This window comes from Odocoileus virginianus, unplaced genomic scaffold (assembly GCF_023699985.2).
Source record: "Odocoileus virginianus isolate 20LAN1187 ecotype Illinois unplaced genomic scaffold, Ovbor_1.2 Unplaced_Contig_27, whole genome shotgun sequence".
NCBI lineage: Eukaryota > Metazoa > Chordata > Mammalia > Artiodactyla > Cervidae > Odocoileus > Odocoileus virginianus.
Window position 1 is genome coordinate 437,174 of NW_027224344.1, and position 19,141 is coordinate 456,314.

The 19,141-nt window shown below is 43.6% G+C and overlaps 1 protein-coding gene across 5 annotated transcripts in view; it reads left to right on the plus strand.

Moving 5' to 3' along the window:
- The window catches only part of PTPN2 (protein tyrosine phosphatase non-receptor type 2), a 63,146-nt gene extending 55,504 nt beyond the window's left edge, over positions 1-7,642 (plus strand). Inside the window, exons 9-11 of one of the 5 annotated variants that reach the window (XM_020913703.2) lie at positions 809-910; positions 1,690-1,782; positions 6,234-7,642. In XM_020913703.2, the coding sequence (XP_020769362.2) occupies positions 809-910; positions 1,690-1,741 (154 nt within the window). In that variant the 3' untranslated portion in view covers positions 1,742-1,782; positions 6,234-7,642. Of the gene's footprint in view, positions 1-808; positions 1,371-1,689; positions 1,783-6,233 lie in introns of those variants that run through there. The other 4 variants (XM_020913704.2, XM_070464538.1, XM_020913705.2 and 1 more) reach the window with 4 other exon arrangements.
- Positions 7,643-19,141: the final 11,499 nt, after the last annotated feature.

A 19,141-nucleotide genomic window follows, 5' to 3' on the forward strand; every position in this document is an offset into this window, starting at 1 on the left:
TTTTTGCTTCTTCCAGCATTTCCCATGTTTTTCCTCAAAAGTGCCTGATGGGAAGATTGCCAGTCTAATATCACTAAGCAGTCCTGATCTACAAGCATGATGTCCTCATAAGCATCTCTAAGTTTTAGAACTGTTTCCTTTTTCTGTTTCTTCCTTCAGCTCTACTTGTGATTCTACTTGTATACTATGAAAATGTGTCTTTTGTTGATCTTCAAAAGTAACAGCATCTGCTACTGCTGCCTTCTTCATGGTGGCTGTCATCTTGGGCTTTTGAGATTTTTTTCTTAAGGGGGAAAAATAGTAAAGTACACGTTACCATCAACTGATCTTTGCCTTGTTCCAGGATTGTGATGTTGGGAGTCAGATAGCTTGCATTGGAACAAAAATTCTGTATTGAAAAGGAAAATGGGAGCTAGTAAAGGGTGTGGACAGAGGACAGTAGGCACTACACAGTGAAACATTCAAGAAAATGTTAAGTTTAGGGGTTTTTGTGAAAAATCAGATGTAAACTCCAGAGGGGACCGGATGCTGAAGGGACACTCTGTCTTCCCACTACTGTTGACTGGTTAGCAAAGAAAGTTAGAACACTGACACCGTGGTTCTTTTCAGGTCCCACTAAAAGTATTTATTAGCACAAAGTTGAACCGGCAATTGTCGTTGAACAATATGAGTGTTATCTCTGGACCATTCAGAGCATCGAGGCCCTTCCCCTTCTTGCAGCATCTTAAGGAGCTGAGGGATGGGGGGGATGTGAGCTGAGTCCCTACCTGCAGCTGAGCCCACCTGCTGATGCTCTGTCTGTTCACAGTGCTCTTCGCAAGCGCCTCCGGGAGGACAGGAAGGCCAGCACTGCCCAGAAGGTGCTGCAGATGAAGCGGAGGCTGAGCGAGACTGAGCGCAAGAGGAAAAGGTGGTTATATTGGCAACCTATTCTCACTAAGATGGGGTTTGTGTCAGTCATTCTGGTTGGCGCTTTTGTTGGCTGGACACTGTTTCTTCAGCAGAATGCCCTATAAGTAACTAATTCTGCCCCGCAAGCTTCGGCCCTAGCTGCTGACAGTGTTGCGTGAGTCACAGAGTTGGTCTGTGACTCCTCACAGACTTCTCACCCACAGAGAAGTGTGGTGTCTGGTCCCCCCAGCACCCCAGGGCACTGCCCACACTACCCGCGCGCCCCCCCCCCCCCCCCCAAGTAAAGACTTGAATGATTCTTAAGAACTGGTACATTTTCCACTGTGTTCATACATGCTAAGTGTAATATTCACCTGACCAGACTGAGAAATCCTTTATCATAAGGGTTCATTTTTGGAGGCTGTCTGGATTTTAACCTGCACTTGATATAAGCAATAAATATTGTGGTTTTATCGACATTATTATTGGAGAGAAAATGACCTTTAAGTAATGCGTGTAATGTATAATGTACTGTTGACATGGGCATCAACATTTTATATTCTTAACCATTTCAGGGTAAATATATTTTATAAGTACCTATTTAATCTTACTTTTGTAGTTAAATGTACTTTTTAAAAGCTCAATTTGAAAAAATCTGTTACCATAAAAATAATAATAAATTGTATGTTGATTCAATTGTACTGGATACGTTTTCCTAAAGAGAAGTTTGATATGAGCAGGTAGAGCTCTGAATAAGTAATTTTTACTATATATTTGCATTTCTTTTATGTTTTACAGTCTTCCCAATTTTAAAAAGAAAAACAAACAAAGAAACAAAAATTTTCTCTAAAAATATCTTTGAAGGAAGGTTCTCCTTACTGGCGTAGTCAGGTAACAGTTGGTCAAGACTTTGTAAAGAAACTGGTTTCTGTAAAGCCCATTATTAATACTGTTTATCTTTCAGGAAAATTTCAATGTAATTATCCTAAGTTATAATTGGGGTAAATCATGATTTAGGAAATCAAAATAAGGAGCAGCATTTTATTATCCATGATTTCCATTTATTTGACTGAAGTTTTGCAGTAAAAATAATTTTCAAGTTCTTTCTACTCAATAAATAGTATAATGATGTTCAAACTTCACACTGTCCCTTTAACTTCTTAATGAGTATTTTTAAAGCATATTGTTTAATGAATTTAACTGCTCATTTGAGTTCTGGTGTTTTAACTTGTTTTATTTAAACTTTAGGTGTTATAAATTTAGTTGCTGAAATAATGAAATCACATTATTTAGGTGGTTTCAAACAATGCTGGTGGGATATCTAAGGGGTCACCAGGAAGGGATAAGGGGGACGCTGAACTTCCAACCAGGCGTCTCTGCTTTATCCACTTTACAGGGTAAGATTGCTGCACCAGGCTGAATTATTTTCAGAGAGCAGTTACCATTTAAACAACAGTTTGAAAAATGTCAGTATAGATAGACTTTTGAGTGGGTTTGAATAGCCTTCTAAGAGTGTGAGAGCAGGACACATGTGGTGCTCTGTGTGGAGGACAGTTGCGTCTGGAGCACGCCCTGCTCAGCACCACTGCGCCCCGTTAGCTTTACACTGAAGGAGGTGAGAGGGACATTTCTGTGTCTGCCTGCTTGACACCTGTGTTCAGGCACCAAGGTCCTTACGTTTTAGGTCATTATTGGTTTAAAATCTTTCTTTCCAATTTGCCTTGGTTTATTTTTGCTAAAATACAGTAATTACTATGCAAGTCAAATACAGGTAGACCTGTTCAATTCCAACTGCAGGTAGCCTTGCTTTCAGTAAAAGTAAAGTAAAAAGACTTCATGGGAAACACAAGCTGGTAATGGTGCCCTTGTTCCCAGGCAGAGCAGGACGGCTGCTTTGTGGGGTTCAGTGCTTCAGCTTTGCTCTCTGTCTGCTTTCTGTCCTTCTGGAGCTGTGTGTCCTAATGTATTCTTCAAGTCACATCCAGGGCAACAGACCCTTGTTAATCAACTTCTGCATAGGTTAGTTGTCTTCCTCCTCTTGGCAAATCCTTGAGGCGAGCATGTCGGTTTTTACCAGGAGTCGTGTTTTTTACCATTTGCTGTGAGTGGGTGGCGAGGTGCCTGACCTTTATTAGAGAAGGTGTCTGGTTGAGGGAGGGCGGACAGGCGGGGTCCTGGCCTTAGGTAACAGCTGCAGGGGTCAGCGGCCACAGTGGTCTGCGTCTTCCCAGGACATGGTCTTGATGGTGTTTCCTAATTAGAACAGATGCTGAACATCAGTTCTATGTTTGACTTTGCTGAGGTGATATTTTCTTAATTAAAAAAAGCTAGAAGTTTTATTATTTTTAAGAAAGAATATTTGCATTAATACCTGGTTCATTTTGTGTTCGTGTCTGTTTCTGCTCGTAAGCAGGCAGCCCTGATTCAGAGCTATCTTCTCCGGTTGCACCATGGGCTCCAACCTTGTGTCCACGTTCATCCAAGCACTTTATGTCATCCTCCTGCTGGTTTTTATCTATAATTGCACGTGTAGAATATCCACAAACCCAATTCTCTGTATTTAGTGGGTCCATATGTATCTTAATGTGAAAATGCAGAGAGGACTATAGTGACACAGACCGTTTCTTGTGTTTAGAGAGCAATTTTGTATTTGTCCTTTTTTCTCTTTGGTCTTTTTGGTCCATTTATGTATTGGTATTTCTACCAAGGAATGAACAAAAAAAGAAAAAGGAAGTAAAGTTGATTCTTTTTTAATATAGCTCTGCCTAACAGGTGTATCAGAGGAAGGAATTGTGATTCAAATTATTAATTTTATGTACACTTGTGCATGTCCCCTTTGTTTCAGATAAACTAGAATTGATGGTTTGAATCAAAAAACACCTGTTAGTTTAAGAGGCAGTTTCTGATGCAGAGCCCTCCTTCTGCTTTCATCAGTTCCACCTTTGCTTTCAGGGTTCTTGGCAGTGACGGTTGTTCCCATTTAGTGGTGGTTTCTGCTGCTCTGGGCTCTGTGTTTCCGAGTGTTCTCTGTTGACCTCCAGCTGATGCAGGTGTTGGGGTCACTGAACCAGTCACCTGAGACTTGACTTTCCCACTGTCTCTCCTGGTCCTCGTGCTGAAGAATCCAGTGTGTTAGAATTGAATTCTCAGAGAAAGGTGTAACTCTGCAAGTCGCTTCTCTCTTAGAAGAATGTCTCAGACTAGATTCTGTGTGAGCCAACACAGGCCAGACCTGATGACTGGAAATCTTGTAGTGACCACTGTAAAGTCTAGGGAAGGCACTTCTGAAGTGCCTGCCTGGTTATTATACAGGGGTTTTTATTTATTTTTTTTAAAATTTTATTTATTAATTTTTAGTATGTGGGATCTTAGTTCCCCAACCAGGGATCAAACCTGTGCCCCCTGCATTGGAAGCTCAGAGTCTTAACCACTGGACCACCAGGAAAGTCCCCTGTACAGGTTTTAGGATCTTGCTGCCTTGATTTTTACTTTCAGACACAGTCTTACAGACACTTTGTAAATGTAGCTCACTGTAAGTCGAATGCTGCTGTGCGTGTCATCCACTTTTCCTGAGTCCAGGCAAGAGTGTAGGAGTCACGCTGTCTGTCAGTGCTGACTGGTTTCTGATTTTGGCAGGTTGGAGAGGGGCTGTCAGTGGGTATGAAGCATAGGTGTGAGCAGGAGCAGTGAGTCTGGGCCCCCGTCCCCACGTCACAGCTGTTTACATCTCTCACGTCAGGAAGTTCTTGTTTGGCTTTGACTTGTTTAGATGATGGGGTGCAGCATCTTCTAAACGCAATTTTGAAAAACAGAAATTAGTAATTTTTTACATAATAATGTGCAGTCATCCTGGCTCACTGAAAATACAGGTCTTGTCTTCCCTGGATGATGTATTCTGGAGCTTTCCCCAAGTTCGCTGATTTGAATTTGAGGCTGCTCTCCCTCACATCTGTCTTCAGAGCCTTGTTTCTGGGCCAGCGGCACCACAGCTCCCGCAGCAATGGACGAGTCAGAAAGGCCAGGCGTCCTCTGTGCTCCTGGGTGTGTGTACGTGCTGTCCCATCACAGACGGTGCCTGGGCGAGTGGTGACTCAGCCAGAGGCTTTATCAGGAACAGCCTGACCATGGACATTCTCCAGCGCCCTCACAAGCTCTGTGCGGTCCAGTGGGAGAATGAACAGTTCAGTCATTGGAACTCTTTCTGTTTTGGTTTTGTAATTTAGAGTGGAATATGGGACTTAGGGGACTCAGGGCAGATATCACTTGCAGAATCTAATACTTTCTGGTTTTCCACCACATAGTGTGTTTGGGGAACTGTAAGGAGAGTGGCTGGGAGTTTTTATCTTTATGGAGACTGTTTCCCACCCCGCCCCCAAAGAAAAACATCAGTTCTTTACTGTTGCTTTCATTTGGTATAGATTTTTTGGACATATAATGACAAATTACTGGTATAAAAAACCTGAAGTTATTTTGAGTTTGGTGAATTCAGGAGAGGGAAACTGGGCAAGCTAATCTTGTCTGTAAGGCAGTGAGTGCCTTGCTCACCCCAGAGAAGTGTCTGTGACTCTTTTCAGTGAAACATGAGTTTGAGCATCTGGTGACTGGAATTACTTTGGGTGCACTTGACTTTGTTCCTTTAGGTGTGGAGCTGGCCCTGTTGAGACCTTAAGTTGTTCTGCTAGTGGAGTTGTTCATCTAGTGGAGTGTGTCTTTAATGCACTGCCGGTTGTGTCAGTCAGTTTAAATACATCTCCCCTACATACACACACACTCCACCTCTCCTAAACACATACACACTCCACCTCTCCTAAATACACACACATACACCCTGAGTCGGAGAACCAGCAACTTGCCTGCGGCTGTACATCTAGTTCATGTCAGAGCTGAGACATGGATTCCCATCTGTAGAATTCCAGTGACTCCGGATCTCATACTTTCCCATTATGTCTCACTGGGCCTGTTTTTATGGAATATTTACATAGAACATTAGACAGCTACTTTTGCCCGTTGAAACCTGAAATAACCCTCTTTTTATGGTTCAAGTGAAACAAACGTTTTTCCCTCCAAAAAACTTTGTGGAGCAGTTTGAACTACTGCTGATCCAGAGGAATCCTGGAAATAATACTACCCTGTGACTCAAACCATGGTTCCATTCACTCTGACTGATGGGCTTTGTTCTTTTGCTTTCATGAGGGGGCTTCTGAAGGTGTGGGGAACACTTCGTATTTGCAACAGTCAAGGTTGATCAGGAGCTCCTTTTCTTATGTCACCCACTTTGGTTCAGGGTTTGGTTTTGTTTCGCTTCCCCGCAGGAAGCACCCGTTGTGTTTCTGTGCCCACAGGCATCTAACGAGAATGTTCCCTTGGTGTCTGGACATTTCTGTGTCGGTGCTGGAAACCTGACACCAAGGAGCCAGCACTCAGGAAGAAGCCAACTCGCAGTGTTGGGGGTTTTGATGGAACGTTTTGGATAAAAGTGTGGGTGCAGTTTATGTCTTCTGTTTATATACGTGGGGACACAGTAATAACAGGTATCGAGATCTGGGCTGGTTTTTTTTTTTTTTTTTTTTTGTCATAGCAGAGGAAGTTGGGGAAAACCAGTTACCACCTCAGAAATTCAGCTGTTTGCAAATATTGTGAAATAACATTAAAATCTCAGTTGCCCTTAAATTAGTTATTTCATCTCTATCGCTTGTTGAAACTCTCATTTATCTTTACTTTTTGGCATTAAAATACAATAAATCTATCAATTATTTCATGTCTGTGTTTTCTTTTAATACTTAAATCATGTCACTTCAGTTCTGCATTGCTGTGATCATTAGTGTTATCCTTCAGGACAAAAAGCACGCTGCTCACAGTCCGTGAGTTAAAGGTATAAGACAACTTTATGTTCAGACGTTACATTCATTAATATTTTTAGCAGTATGATACATTGGAGGTCCAAATTGGATTAGACTTTTGCATTGAATTCCAAAGTATTGGTAAGTCTAGCACATACCATATAATCTTGCTGAACTGTTGTGGGTACATTTTTTTTTAACCTGTCTGTCCGTCAGTATCGCTCACATGGAGGTCATTTCTTGAGTAATACAGGATGACCTACAAAATTCATAGTTAGTTATTCTTGTAAAAGACTTGAGTTATGGTGCTTTAACATAAGTCTGCCTCACACCACCAGTTCTGTTTGAAGAGCAAGCACATAAGCAGCTTTACCAAGATAACAGTGAAGCATTCAGTGTAGTTGAGTGTGATGTGTTGGAAATTTTTTTTTTTTGCCTTTTTAGTTCATTGTTAGTCCTTTTATGTGTGTGTGTGTCTATGTACGTCTGTGTGTTTGGTAAATATGAATTGAATAGATGACTTCTTATTTTATGTTTTAGGCCAAGATTGACAGACACCTAAATATTCATGCCTTGAGAATATTCTGCAGCTATAAGTTTTGAACCATTGATGTGCAAAACAAGACCTGAAGCCCACTCCGGAATCTCAGTGAGGCTTGATAAGCCTGTAGATTGCCTCACATGTGTCTGTTTACAAAGTAAACCTTACATCCAGGGAGCGAAGAGCGCCACCAGCGGAAGACTGTGCAGAAGCCTCTAATTCAGTGCATTGTTAAGTTTTCTAATGCGTGTGTGAAATGTAGAAAGATGTAAAAGAAATAAATTAGGAGAGACTACTTTGTATTGTACTGCCATTCCTACTGTATTTTTATACCTTTTGGCAGCATTAAATATTTTTATTAAATAGACAATGTTGGTTTGTGTGCATTATCTTAGGACAGTTCTGCTTTACTAATGTTCTCCTAAGGGTCTGCTCTCAGGTTTTTGTATCCGGCAATCGACGTTTACAGTGAAATTGGTTCAAGACATTGGTCCCTTGCTTCTTTGAGATTTTTATTTAGTTAGCCACCAGTAGCCTATCAGTGGGCTTCTCTGGTGGCTTAATGGTAAAAACAGTCTGCCTGCCAGTGCAGGAGACCTGGGTTTGATTCCTGGGTTAGGAAGATCACCTGGAGAAGGGAATGGCAACACACTCCAGTATTTTTGTTTGGAAAATTCAGTTGGCAGAGGAGCCTGGCGGACTACAGTCCATGGGGCTGCTGAAGAGTCGGGCACGACTGAGTGACTAACACACACAGCCTATCAATATAGGTTAGGTGATGCAACAATATCCCTTTTGTTAATTGGAAAAGCATTAATATGGATGATGGTATTAAATCAGTGTTCAGTAAGTGTAGCACTTCAGTGCAGTTTCTGAATCACAGTGTTGGTCTCATGTTGAAGGTTATGCTTTCCCCAACGCATCCTGTGGTAAAGAGACCAAAGGCTCCTTCCCCAGGGGTTTCTGGCCTTCTCACCATCTGATCTCCCAACTGTGTGGTGGGTTTGAACTCAGAATGTACTCGTTGTCAGGCTCCTGGTGAGGTTCCCGCTTCTGCATCAGGTGAGCATCACCTTAACGTGTGACAACTCACTATTGTTTCTGGCCACTGTGAAAGTTTTGTAACACCGTTCATTGAATAATTGGTATCATCTTTCACAAATTTAATGACTTTCCCATTTCCTTTTTGCCTTGTTGTCCAGCGAGTTTTGGTCTATTTTAGGAGTAAGCAGACATTACCAATCCCTACTAAATCTTTGCTGAAGAATACCTGGAAAGTCTGTTAGGCCATAAAGTGCATCGAGATGTTCCTTCAGTGTGTCAGCAGATGTTGAACACATTCTCTGCACTCGGTGCCTCTGTTTTCTGACTTGCCCATACTCTCCCCAGGCAATACGTGGCTTTCTCTGGTATCTCTCCAAAAATGTCTCATAGAGGTCATCTTCGCTCATGCTCTACCAAACACAGTGGTGTCTATTTGGTTCTTCCCTTGTTTGACTTCTTGAGGGCAGAATCACCTCCTTTGAAGCTTCTCCTTAGAGTCAGTAGGACTTCTCTCTGGGTTTTCTCAGTCCTCTTGCCTGACTCCTCCTCCTCCTGGAACTTCAGACCTATTGATATTAATTTCCCCATCCCTCCTGACCACCAGTCCCTGGCAACCACCATTCCACTGTTTGACTCTATGATTAGACTATTTTAGATACTTTTATGTAGGAGGAAAATCCATTTGGCTTTCTGTGACTAGGTTGTTTCACTTAGCATAATTCTCTCAAGGGTCATTTATGTTTTTTAAGGCTGAGCAGTATTTACTTCATTGTATGTATGGACCACACTTTTTTAATCTATTCATCTGTCAGTGTTTGTCGCTATATATCGGCTGTTACAAAAAGTGCTCCAGTGAACATGGGAGTGCTCATGTGTCTATAAGATCCTGATTTCAGTTCTTTTGGATTGATACCCAGAAGTTGGATTGCTGCATTGTGTGGTGGTCATATTTTTTAATTTCTTGAGGAACCTCTGTGCTGTTTTCTGCTGTAGCTGTACCGTTTTGCATTCCCACCAGCAGTACATGAGGGCTCCAGTTTACCTCATCCTCACCATCACTTGTCTTTTGGTTTCTTTGATAATAACATCCTGACAGGTATTGGTGATATCACATTATGGCTTCAGGTTTTCATTTCCCTGATGATTAGTGATGTTGAACATTACTTCGTATACCTGTTGGCCATCTGTATGTCCCCTTTAGAGAAATGTCTGTTTAAGTTAAATCTTTTACCCTTTCACTGGGTTTGTTCTGCTGCTGCTGCGTTGTAGGAGTTCATTGTATATTTCGGAGACCAGCCCTTTATCAGGTACATGACTTACAAATATGTTCTCCCATTCAGTAGGTCATCTTCCTTTGTTGATGATTTTTCTTTTTTTGACTATGCAGAAGTTTTTTAGTTTGATGTCCCACTTGTTTGTTTTTATCTTGTTGCTCGTGCTTTAGGTGTGACTCCCTGTCTTCCTTCATGGGCACCCAGGCTGCAACTGTGTCAGAACATTTGGAGTTAGTGGAATCTCCTTTACTCATTCATCTGTTAGGTGAATGTCTATTAACACTTACCTGCCAGGTGCTGTACTATCCATGTTCAGTGACAGGGGGACCATGGTTTGATCTACTGCAGTCTTGTGGGAAGGTCAACAATACACATGTAAGTAAGGAAATAAGCATGCAGTTAAGACTAGTGGTGAGCACTATGGTGGAAATGAACAGGGACCTGCTTAGATGTGAAGAAACGGCTTTGGGAAAGCAGAGGCATCGTACAGCAACTTGGGGTCCTTGCTCTGCTGTACTCCTTGGATAAGGATGTGGCCTTACCAGAAGTTTGGCTCTGAGACACAAAGAGTCAACATTTGAAGGTGTTGGGTTAAAGTGCAGGGTGTTGATTGCCAGCATATATTCTCACAGACTGTCCATGCGGGCCCCAGTTTGGAAAGGGCAGAGTCAAGGCAAGGGTCAAACTTCCCAGGTCTGGTGAGACCGCACCCCATGGTCTCCATCCCTCTGAGATGTCTGGAGGCCCAGGGAAGCTGCTCTGAAATAAGTTTTATCAACCACTGTCTTGTGTGGTCACCTGCTTGTGATAAACATTTATCTTCATTAAATCAAGAATGTAATATAACTGGTAGCTCTTTGGATGGGACTTTTCTCAATATTCTCAGCCCATCTGACACGCTGTAGCATCCCACAAATGGCATGGACATGAAAACCCCTCCATCGGATGGAACGTGGGCAGAGAGTCAGGAAACCAAGGAGACATGACAGCATGTGGCCCAGGACATGGGCAGTTGATGGCCTACCCCCAACCCCATCCCAGGACTTCTGACCGTCTGGTGCCCAGGAAGGAAGCTGAGACAACAGAGCTTGGTGCGTGTTACTCTTTTGCAGCCTCTAAACCAGAACTCCCCAGGGAAGAAGGTCCTGGGAAATGTGTTCCCTGCCTCAGAGTGGGGTGGTGGCACCATGTCACAGCGGGCAGCCGAACCCAGCCTTGGGGTTGGCATCCAGCATGCACTCACTTCAGAGCAACAAGAAGTAAAGACTTCAGCACACACATATCAGATAATCACAGTGTGCACAAACTGTGCTCAGTTCCTCAGTCGTGTCCAACTCTTTTTCAACCCCATGGACTGTAGCCTGTCAGGCTCCCCAGTCCATGAAGTTGTCTAGGCAAGAATAAGGGAGGGGGTTGCCATTTCCTCCTCCAGGGGATCTTGCCAACCCAGGGATTGAACCCACATCCCTTCTGTCTCCTGCACTGGAGGGCAGATACTTTGCCTTTAGCACTACCGGGGATCCAATACATAACAGATAATCACAGTGTACACTTTAATATCTTAAAATTTTGTCAAGTATATCTCGGTAAAGCTACCAAAAAAAGTAAAGATGAAGACAAGCTGGAAGCACCAATATTAATTACTCTCCACCCAGAGGAAAAAGCTGGTCACATTTGGCTGCAGGAATGTTCAAGGTGGGCCTGACAAAGTGGAACCATTTGAACCTCTGAAAGATGGGTGATGTTCATCAAGGGTAAAGCATGTACAGTATTGGGAAGATGAAAAGTTCTGGAGATGGTGGTGGTTGCATGACCGCATATTGTCAGTTTTAAATATTTTTAGCACAATTGTGTGTGTGTTGTGGAAAAGTTCTTCCTTTTTATTCATCTGTGAAATAGGAGGAATAGTACCTATGCTTCAGAGAGCCATTAAAAGGGGTGATTAAGAGGTTGCAGCTAAGATGCTCAGCTCTTAAATAGTTACTGATTTCAGTGTTCCTTTACATGCATGCATGTGTGCTAAGTTGCCTAAGTTGTGTCCAACTCCTTGCAACCCCATGGACTATAGCCCACCAGGCTGCTCTGTCCATGGGATTCTCCAGGGAAGAATATTGGAGTGGGTTGCCATGCCTGTCTCCAGGGATCGATCTTCCCAACCCAGGGACTGAACCTGTGTCTCTTATGTCTCCTGCATTGGTAGGCGGGTTCTTTACCACAACTGCCATCTGGGAAGCCGGTTACCTAAATGGTGTGTTACTTATATTGTAATAAAAAATGCACTAGGCACCCCAATGTTCATCGCAGCACTGTTTATAATAGCCAGGACATGGAAGCAACCTAGATGCCCATCAGCAGACAAATGGATGAGGAAGCTGTGGGACATATACACCATGGAATATTACTCAGCCATTAAAAAGAATTCATTTGAATCAGTTCTAATGAGATGGATGAAACGAGCCCATTATACAGAGCGAAGTAAGCCAGAAAGATAGACCATTACAGTATACTAACACATATATAAGGAATTTAGAAAGATGGTAACGATAACCCTATATGCAAAACAGAAAAAGAGACTCAGATGTATAGAACAGACTTGTGGACTCTGGGAGAAGGCGAGGGTGGGATGTTTCAAGAGAACAGCATCGAAACATGTATATTATCTAGGGTGAAACAGATCACCAGCCCAGGTTGGGTTCATGAGACAAGTGCTCGGGCCTGGTGCACTGGGAAGACCCAGAGGGATCGGGTGGAGAGGGAGGTGGGAGGGGGGACCGGGATGGGGAATACATGTAAATCCATGGCTAATTCATTTCAATGTATGACAAAAACCACTGCAATGATGTAAAGTAATTAGCCTCCAACTAATAAAAATAAATGGAAAAAAAAATGCACTAGGCATCAGCCAGATGATCAAGGTCAGTGTCAGCAGTGATAAGCTGTGTCGGTGGTATGCACTCTTGGCATCGTATGGTGAGAAGACTTTACTTCTGTGGTCCTTGTCCCAGAACACATAAGGCCAGTCTGCTCAAGAGGAAAATATCAAGACAAATTCCAGCTGAGGGTATACCAGACCCTCCCTCCTCAAAACTGTGAAGTCATCAAAAACGTCTGAGAAATTGTCACAGGCCTGAGGAGCCCAAGGACACTTGGTGACTAAAAATAGTGTGTCCTGATAAGATCCTGGAACAGAAAAAGGACATTGGGTGAAAATAAAGGAAAATGAACAGTGTGAACTTTAAGTAATAAGAATGTTTTAATATTGGTTCATTAATTGTGACAAATGTATCTACTATTCTAATGTGTTATTAGAGAAACAGTGTGGGGTGTATGGGGTCTCTTGTTCAGTTGCTAAGTTGTGTCCGACTCTTTGCAACTCCATGGACTGCAGCACACCAGGCTTCCCTGTCCTTCACCATCTCCCTGACTTTGCTCAAACTCATGTCCATTGAGTTAGTGATGCAATCCAACCATCTCTGTCGTCCCTTTCTCCTGCCCTCAGTCTTTCCCAGCATCAGTGTCTTTTCCAATGAGTTGGCTCTTTGCATCAGGTGGCCAAAGTATTGGAACTTCAGCTTCAGCATCAGTCCTTTCAATGAATATTCAGGGTTGATTTCCTTTAGGATTGACTAGTTTGATCTTGCTATCCAAGGGACTCTCAAGAGTCTTCTCCAGCACCATAATTTGAAAGCATCAATTCTTTGGTGCTCAATCTTCTTTATGGTCCAGCTCTCACACCCATAACCTGACTACTGGAGAAACCATAGCTTTGACTAGATGGACCTTTGTTGGCCAAGTGATGTCTCTGCTTTTTAATACTTTTTGTAGGTTTGTCATAGCTTTCCTCCCAAGGAGCAAGCATCTTTTAATTTCATGGCTGCAGTCACTGTCCACAGTGATTTTAAAGCCCAAGAACTTAAAATCTGCTGCTATGTCCACTTTTCCCTGGTCTATTTGCTATGAAGTGGTGGGACTGGATGTCATGATCTTAGCTTTCTGAATGTTGAGTTTTTTAAGCCAGGTTTTTCACTCTCCTCTTTCACCCTTATCACCCTGTTACCATTACTGACTCACAGTTTTCTTTTATATCTGAAGTCATTCTGAGCTCTTCTCTGCAGTCACGCACTCACAGTCCAGAGCCGAAATGCAGTCCACCACACAGGGTCACTGTCGAGTCCGGGATGGGGGCGGGGGTCGGTCACTCCTGGAATTCCCTTCCTGGCGCCGGAAGAGCCCCTTTCCTGTGCATGCACACTGGCTTTCCCGCCTCCTGGAGCACGAGGCAAGTGGGTGCAGCCTGGCAGCCACTCACTGCACACTCTCCTCCCCCAGCTTGTTCGTGGATGACACCAGGTGTCCTTCACGTGGACCGAACACAAGAGATGGCGGGGTGGGGGTGCCGCGCTGTGTTGGTCGTCACTGGTGACTGAAGGCTCTCCGCCCCCAGGCCCACCGGCCCGAGGCCAGGCAGCCCTTCCCACCTCTGCAGATCCATCTCCCCGCAGGAGGAGGGAGCCTCCCCGGAAGAGCTCAGGGAGGAAGGCTATGGCCTGAGGCTGGCCCAGGGTGCCTGGAGTGGAGGCTGGACCAGGAGGCGCTCGCGGGCGAAGCTAGACAGGGCTCGGCCTGCAGCTGGTGGCATGAAAAGCAAGGCCTCCGGACCCCCCAGAGCTTCATGTTTACCCTGAAATCCTCCACCAGCACCCCTGGAGAAGGCGACAGCAGGTCGGGGTCAGCAGGTGATGGACACAGAGGTCCGGGGAGGAGGAAGACATATGCCGGCGTGGAGACGGAGCCTCCGAGGCCGCCATGGTCTTTGCCCGTAAGTCCTGCTGAGGGTCTCACGTCCCTCTTTACATGGTTCCTGGTCTGCCCTCTCGGGACCGCAGCGGTGACAAGGTTCTTTGTCCACTTGACTCCTCGGAGCTTTCAAATGGTCAGTTTTAACCCTTTTTAAACCTCATCAATTGGCTCTTTAATTATATTCGCTTGGGTTCAAGTCCAGAACAATTTCCAGCAGGTGCGGTCATCGCCAGGTTGTCCTTGGGTTGGTCCGCACCCAGACCGGACTCTGCCACACACCTTTTGCAATGTCTGTCTTCTGTGTCCTTCAAGGACGCAGTCAGCAAGAAACAGTTCCAGGAGGAAGTGTCCTTAAAGACCTGCTGATGTTTCCTGCCTCTTGAAGAGGCGCTTCTCGGTTTTGAGTAGTCCTGACCACATTCAGATATACTGTGTGGCCTTGGCTGCCGCCGGGCACAGTTCCCAGAATCAGCTGGATGTGACAGCCACGGCAGAGATGACTGAATAGGATTCTAATTACTTATCTCCCAGACAGGCCGTGATTTAGTTTTAAAGCAAGCAACCAAAAATCCTTCACAGTGTAATTCCAGGCAGAAATAATAGAAAGTATGAGTGGCTGGAAAATATGCTGTCTTAATGTCAAACCAGTTTTATGAACAGTTGAAAGCCAGTATTTGGCTGAGAGAATGACAGGACCGTCTCCATCCTTCTGTTCACTCCTCTAAGAGCAGAATCAAGGTCTGGGACTGTTCAGTTGTGTGCATGTCTTTCCCTGGTGTTTTATGCTTCATTCATTCAATAGCAGGTGCTATTCTGGGGCCTGTCACACACCCAGAAAGCAGCAGAGTTAAGTCCTGAGGTGATGCCCACCCTGTAGGTGGTTCAGCAGTATCACAGCGAGGCCCTCAGTTCAGGGCCTGAATGTGGGCAGCGGTCAGCAAACACCAGGGACCACAACACAGTGCTCAGAGCTTTTGAAAAGCTCTGAGTGGTGGATGTACCCTTGAGTCAGACAGTGTGGGCCTGGCTCTGTGTCTGGGTGTGGTAGGAAGTCAGTGAGGGCCAGGTCTGCATGGACTTTGACCATCTGGCAGAGGTGGGGGGTGGGCTGGGAGCAGACAGAGGCCTGGGGACGCACTTAGGGAGGCACCTGAGATGTTTAGCCTGAGAGCAGGGTGGGGTTGTGAACAGCAAGCTGACTGGTGACTGCACCCCGACCAACCTCCTTTCCCGTTGTGCCCCCCTGCCTTGCCAGACATACTGAGTACGTTTTTACTGTGCTTCCTGTTCATCCAGAATGTTAGCTCCCAACAGGGCAAGGATCTGCAGTGCTGAAACTGTGCCTGGCTTGTAGTAGGTGTTCATTTTGCCAAAGGTAGTAAGAAACTTTGTGATTATGTTACAACTTTTTCCTGAGTGGCTCCATCAAGTCCAGAACTGTCCCCTAAATTGTTATTGAGCTGTGCTGTGCTGTGCTTAGTTGCTCAGTGGTGTCCGACTCTTTGTGACCCCATGGACTGTAGCCTGCCAGGCTCCTCTGTCCATGGGATTTTCCAGGCAAGAGGATACTGGAGTGAGTTGCCATTTCCTCCTCCAGGAGATCTTCCTGACCCAGGGATCAAACATAAGTCTCTCTTTCTCTCTCTCTTTTTTTAAAGTTTATTTTAATTGGAGGATAATTACTTTATAATATTGTGATGGTTTTTGCCATACATCGACATGAATCAGCCATGGGTGCACGTGTCCCCCCATCCATGTGTCTCCTGCATGACAGGCGGATTCTTTACCATTGCAGTTGGCACCTGGGAAGCCCATTTCAAAATGAGTATATGTTAACTGTAGAAAACTTAGACTTTTTATAGTTGAAACAACTAAATAAAGTAAAAACTCACCCAAATATACCTGCTGCTAACATTTTGACTGCCCCACATTTTTCCAGCCCCCAAATTGAGACTCTGTGATAGTATTTTGTAGCCCCCCCCCTTTTTTTCTCTTAACCTCTTAGTTATGCAGATTGACCACAATCATGAGCATAGAAACCCCACATCAGCATAGTGGGCTGACCAAGTTGGCAAGTCCAGTCAGCTCTTCATTGAGAACGGCTGTGAAATTAAAATGTGTATGCCACTCACATAAAATATGGTTGAAATACTCATATATAGAATTTGCCATCTTGGAAAAAAAAAGTATTTTCAGAGTATCTAAAAGTAAATAGTCTCTATTCAATAATACTAACTATTTAGAAGTTTAAATGGAATTACTGCCAGATGAAATATACATTTTATCTTCTTGTATTGTTTTATATGATTTATCTTCCTTTCAAAAAAAAAATTTTTTTTTTCTACCAACAGTAAGGGTTTTTTCCCCATAAGTGTAGCAGTAGCCTTTAAAGACTACATAATTTCAAGGTCAAAGAAAATGAAACAAGCAAACCAACAAGAAAGTTGAAGGGAGAAAATAAGATTTAAAATTTTAATTCAGTTAGTAACTAGTCAGTAGAAATAAATATGTTTATAAATTTTTATACATTCTGCATTGTATAAATGGCATCCTAGACAGATTTTTTCTTAAAGATACATTGATTTTTGCAAAGAAAATAATATAACTTGTATATTAAAAGAGAAACAGTTCCCTCTACTGGATGTTTTAATAGAAAGCTGGACACGCTGAATTCTTGCATCACGGGATTGCACAGGAAGGTCTGAGGGGGTGTGACAAGGTGGAAACGATGGTCTCTGCGGGGCAGTGTTGGGTGGGCATGGCAGGAAGAAGCTGACAGAGTACTTCACATTTGTGTTGTTCGAATTTTTTGGCTGCATTGGGTTTTCGTTGCTGCACGTGGGCTTTCCCTAGTTTCGGCCAGCGGGGGCGTCTCTTTGCTGTGTGTGGTGCACGGGCTTCTCTGGCAGAGCACAGGTTATAGGCAAAAGGGCTTCAATAGTTGAAGTGTGTGGACTCTTGGGTGTGCAGGCTCAATAGTTGTGGCACAGGGGCCTAGTTGCTCCATTCTATGTGGAATCTTCCCGGAGAAGGGATTGAACCCTTGTCCTTTGTTTTGGCAGGTGGATTCTTATTCACTGTTCCTCCAGGGAAATCCTGTTCAAATTTTTTACAGTGAAAGTGTATTCATCACTTTCACAAGTAAATAAAAACAATGCAATATTCTGTCAATATAATGTCTTTAAAATATTTATACATTTATATACATAATGAAAAAAATATTTGGGTTGAATCACACTAGAAGGCTGTTTTTCATTTTGGCTGAAAAGATTTTGAATGATATTTAGTTTTCCTTATGCTCTTTTGTATTCAGTTCAGTTGCTCAGTCGTGTCCAACTCTTTGTGACCCCATGAACTGCAGCACGCCAGGCCTCCCTGTCCATCACCAACTTCTGGAGTCCACCCAAACCCATGTCCATTGAGTCGGTGATACCATCCAACCATCTCATCCTCTGTCGTCCCCTTCTCCTCCTGCCCTCAATCCTTCCCAGCATCAGGGTCTTTTCAAATGAGTCAGCTCTTTGCATCAGGTGGCCGAAGTATTGGAGTTTCATTCCATATTAGTCAGAAAAGATACTTGGTATGATTTCAGTGTGGTTTAATTTGTTAACTTTCTTTTTTGTGGCCTCACATGTGATCTATCATGGAGAACATTCCATGTACACTTGAGAACATGTGTTCTGTGCTGTTGTGTGGAGTGTTCTGCATGTGTTAGGTCCAAGTGGTCTAGTGTTTTCAAGTCCTATTTCCTTACTGGTCTTGTATCTGGTTGTTCTACCCATTACTGAAAGTGGGTTATTGAATGTGTCATGGTCTATTTCTCTCTTCAGTTTTGCCAATGTTTGCTTTGTATATTTGGGTGCTCTGATGTTAGGAGCCTATATATTAATAATTGTTATATCTTCCTTGTATATTGAACCTTTTATCTTATAAAATGTCCTTTCTCTTATTGAGTTTTCATCTGTTTTGTCTTAGTGTAGCCACCCTGCTCTCTTTCAGTTATCATTTGTGTGGAATATCCTTTCCCTACCCTAACCTATAGTAGTTTCCAAAAAGGGAACATATCAGACTATAGAACCCAGAGTAACTTATCAGAAATAAATCATTTACTGAATGCTGTAGAGTAGGGTGGGGCTTTCCTGGTGGCTCAGCGGTAAAGAATCCGCCTGCAATGCAGTAACCTCGGAGACTTGGGTTTGATCCCTGGGTTGGAAGATCCCCTGGATGGCAGGAAATGGCAACTCACTGCGGTATTCTTGCCTGGGAAATCCAAGGACAGAGGAAACTGGCAGGCTATACAGTACATGGGGTTGCAAAGGAGTCAGACACGACTGAGTAGGGTGTGGCCCTTAACATCATAAGCCCTTGTTTTACAGATGAGAAAGCCAAGGCATGGAGGTAAAGTGACAAAATAGCAGGTAAAAAGGGACTGATATGTATTAGGCATGCAAAAATGAAAACCTTTTCTTTCATACTTAAATTCTTTGAGATGGGGCAATTATTCTGGATGGAGGAAGAAGCCATGAGCCAAAGAACACAGAAACTTCTAGGAGCTGGAGAGGGGTCGGAAATGACTCTCTCCAAGACCCTCCAGAGGAAACACAGTCCTGCCAGCACTGTTACTGGCCCAGGGAGACCTATTCTGGACTTCTGACGTCCACAATTTTAAGATAATAGACTTATTTTGTCTTAAGTTACCCAGTTTATGGTAATTTGTTATAGCAGACATAGGAAACTAATATAGAAGTCTG